This window comes from Corvus brachyrhynchos, unplaced genomic scaffold (genome assembly GCF_000691975.1).
Source record: "Corvus brachyrhynchos isolate BGI_N302 unplaced genomic scaffold, ASM69197v1 scaffold115, whole genome shotgun sequence".
Classification (NCBI taxonomy): domain Eukaryota; kingdom Metazoa; phylum Chordata; class Aves; order Passeriformes; family Corvidae; genus Corvus; species Corvus brachyrhynchos.
In genome coordinates this window covers 18,325,479-18,329,246 of record NW_008239553.1, presented here as the reverse complement: position 1 = coordinate 18,329,246, position 3,768 = coordinate 18,325,479, and the positions used below count along the sequence as shown (strand labels likewise).

At 42.8% G+C, this 3,768-nt stretch overlaps 1 protein-coding gene across 1 annotated transcript; it reads right to left on the bottom strand.

Moving 5' to 3' along the window:
* Positions 1-1,775: 1,775 nt before the first annotated feature.
* Positions 1,776-3,767, bottom strand: FOXG1 (forkhead box G1; the record flags this gene model as incomplete). Its single annotated transcript, XM_017741634.1, has 1 exon — positions 1,776-3,767. A coding segment is annotated over one exon (996 nt), but the record flags the coding sequence as incomplete, so codon positions are not given.
* Between the last annotated feature and the right edge of the window lies 1 nt (position 3,768).

Below are 3,768 nucleotides of genomic sequence, written 5' to 3'. Positions count from 1 at the left end.
AATGACAATAGAGTAAAGAATATGGGGCAGCGTAGGAGCTTCCAAGTGGTGGTATCATCTCTTCTTCCCCAAACAAAGCAATCGTTTTCTCATAGTGATGATTAATTTTGAATTGCAGGAGTGAGAGTGAAAGTCAAGAATATCAGAGAGTTCTCTCCTTCTCCCCCGCACAGTGCAGAGCTGGGTGTCCCATCTCTCATCCATAACCTTTCACTTCTCTCTCTTTCTTGTAGATCTGTTTGCATCTGTTTATATATTACTTATTTTCGGGGAGATTCCCTCTTCCTCCCCTTTTTCTTTCAGCACGACAAATACACCGTTTGCAAGAATTCAGATTTTCTATTGCTTCTTTATTCACCCCCCGGCATTTTTTTTTTTTCCTTTTTCTTCCTCTTTTCTGTCTTTCTAAGATAAGCTCTTTAAAGCGTTTGCGATAACATCTCCGACCTAGAGATTATTTTTCATTGGGCCTATTGTGAGCAGTCGCCGATTTATTGCGCTGCTGCAGAGCTCAGTTTAGGCTACAAACGTAACAAATGAACAACTTGTCCTCTGTGGACTCACCGCGGGATCCAATTAGTTCCTAAACCTTTTGCACAAGTTTTCTAATTATTTTCAAGAGTTGTGGCCTTTATAGGCTTCCCTAAACTCATCAAGACACCAATTCTTTTTAGGATTAAATGCTTCTTAAAATTACTAGCAACGTTGCCCCTTAAAACTAATGGATCGATTCTCCGGGCAACGGAGCTTTCTTAGGGACGCCTGCGTGAGTTACTGGGCTTCAGCAGGCACTGCGAAAAAAAGATCTCGGTTTCAAAACTTTACATTTAAGTGCATCCATACAGGTTTGATCTGGGGGGAAGGAGGGGTTGTTTTTGTTTTTGGGGTTTTTTTTTTTGGTTTTTTTTACCCCCATAGCGTTTAAACATCGGTATGCGAAGCAGGGTGTCACGTGACCCCCCCGGCGCCCTGCCTCCCTCCCATGGACTGCGCCTTCACCTCACCGTGCTCGGCTCCTGCCCCCCCCGCCTGGCAGCAGGGGCAGAGCAGAGCACTGGCTGCCAAAAAATACCGCTACTTTCACGATACCTAAAGCCAAAGTGTCTGCAGCACGAAAAGTATATAAATACATATAGCCTAGATACTTCCGGAAGAGTGCTCCTTTAAGATAAAGGTTATATTTTATACACGTACTTATCATAGCTTGCTAAATTTGGTCAAACGGTCATATGATAGCTAATATGTGTACGTATATACACACACATACACATCCTCTGCTAATATATCTCGAGTCATCAGAGAGACGAAATTAATTTCTTTCAGGAGAATAAATCTTTGAATGCATTTCAGAGATTGCAGGAAGAACACGTACCTATATAATAATGCACCTTGGCTTTTTCCCCAATGTGTGCTTATATACTTAAATTGTATATGTATGTATGTATATATGCATACATATACAATGTTAAGCATCTTCAGCTTAAGGCAGTTTTTAGTAAGACGCCCTACCTCCTACTAACAATTTTTAAGCAGACTTTATAAGCGTTCTGCCCCAAAATGGACATCAAAATAGTGGCCGTGGTGTTTAATTAAATACCCTGATCCTTTACATTTGAAAATACTGCAGTTAAAGACAGCAAGGGAGGGGGCGGGGGGAGAAAGAAAGGAGCATGTGAAAAATGGTGGACTGTGCAATAAGCAGCGCTCTGATCTCACTGTAACTTTAAAGCCTCTGCCACATTAGGGTTAATAAAAGAGACAAAAAAACTATCAAGTATATATGAATTTAGCCTATTTTTTTATTTCTGTGTGTTCATAGTAAACATTTTTGTAAGTGACAAACACGGGCATATGACCACAGTATCACAATCAAGAAATTTTAAGACAACATTAACAATCACTCAAATTTATGCGGCTTTTGCGCAACACAGGTTACATATTTGCAAGGTTTACCTATAAGTACAATAGGTATTAACATTTCACTACATTTAGAAAAAAAATAAAGGTGACCTGTTAGTGACCACATACATCAAAATATACACAACACAAACTGAAGGCAATCATTAATTTTGTCCCCTTCTGATTCATTTGAACGGGCAGTGCTGCAAACTGAAATAATGTTGCTGTTTTTTAAAATTACTTCGTACACTGAGTGCATTTTCTAAAACCCAATCTTTGGTCTAAAAGTAAACAAACAAAGGAATTAAAAAAAAAAAAAAAAAAAAAAAAAAAAAAAGCAGTTCGGTAAAGAAAAGAGTAAAATAATAAATGGCCAAAAGTAGATCTTGGGCATCTTTCAGTATTAATTCTGCTTAAATACAAATTACGTTTTGAGGTTTTTCTTATAGTTTTCATAAATTTAGTGGTTTGGTTTGTTTTTTTTTTTTCTTTCTTTCAAGGTCTGCACCCACCGACATATCCATGATAACTTATAATACTGCAAACATGGAGAATCGGGCGGTTTTTAGTGATAGACTTATCATATTTGAATAAAAAATTGCGAAAGCAGTCACTATTTAGATACACATTCTACTATAATTTTGTCTTCCAAACTTCATAGTCTACAATGCAATCTCCCCACATTGCACCTTGCTGACACTCCTCACCTTGGTGGAATAATAAACAACCCTAAAGACTGAACAAACGTACAGAAAATGGGGGACTTAATAAAAAATACCTGGACTTTTTTGTTTTGCTTTTTTTTCCTTTTAATTATCATTTACAATGCAAATGTGTGTAAAATGTTCACTTACAGTCTGATCCCATGGATGTTAATGTATTAAAGGGTTTGAAGAAGACCCCTGATTTTGATGTGTGAAATAATCAGAAAGTCCTCCGGAAAGTCCCGTTGTAAAACTTGGCAAAGAAGGTCTTAAGGACTCACAGGGGAGAGTGGAGGGCGCCTGTGGCGACGTGGAGGAGGAGGCTGCCCTGGCCGTCATTGAAGTGCTGCTTTGAGAAGTCATTGAAGGGTGAGGAACATGGGGGAAAAAGTAACTCGTCTGTCCTGCTAGGAGATTTACAGAGCAGGGGTTTAGGGAATAGGTGCCGGAGCAGGGAACTGACAAGCCACACGGCACTGAGGCGGCCAGAGCTGCTGCTGTGAGGTGATGAGTGGCATAAGGTATCTCTCCATTGACTAGTCTATCAACACTTAACCCATTAGACGTGGAAAAGGAGTGGTTGTTTCCCAAGGAGTTTTGAGTCAACACTGAGCTGTAGGGCATGGGGTGGCTGGGGTAGGCGGACGTGGTCCCATTGTAACTCAAAGTGCTGCTGGCCCGGGGGTGGTGCAGGGAGAGGAAGGGGGACATAGGCCAGTACAAGGATCCTGCCCTATCCATGAATGTCAGTCCGGTGGAGGTGAGCCGGGCGCCCCGCTTAAAGGCCAGCTTGGCCCGAGAGGTGGTGGAGCGCCGGCGGAGCTTGCCGGTGGTGCCCCCGATGAAGACGTCGTCGCTGGAGGGGTCCAGCATCCAGTAGTTCCCTTTGCCCGGGTCGTCGTAGTGGCGGGGCACCTTGACGAAGCACTTATTGAGCGAGAGGTTGTGCCGAATGGAGTTCTGCCAGCCCTGCTTGTTCTCCCGGTAGTAGGGGAAGTTCTTCATGATGAACTCGTAGATGCCATTAAGCGTGAGGCGCTTCTCGGGGCTCTGCCGGATGGCCATCATGATGAGAGCGTTGTAGCTGAACGGCGGCTTCTCGTACTTGCCGTTCTTCTTCTCCCCCTCCTTCCCGCTCTCCCCGTCCTTGGCTCCCTCCGCCGCC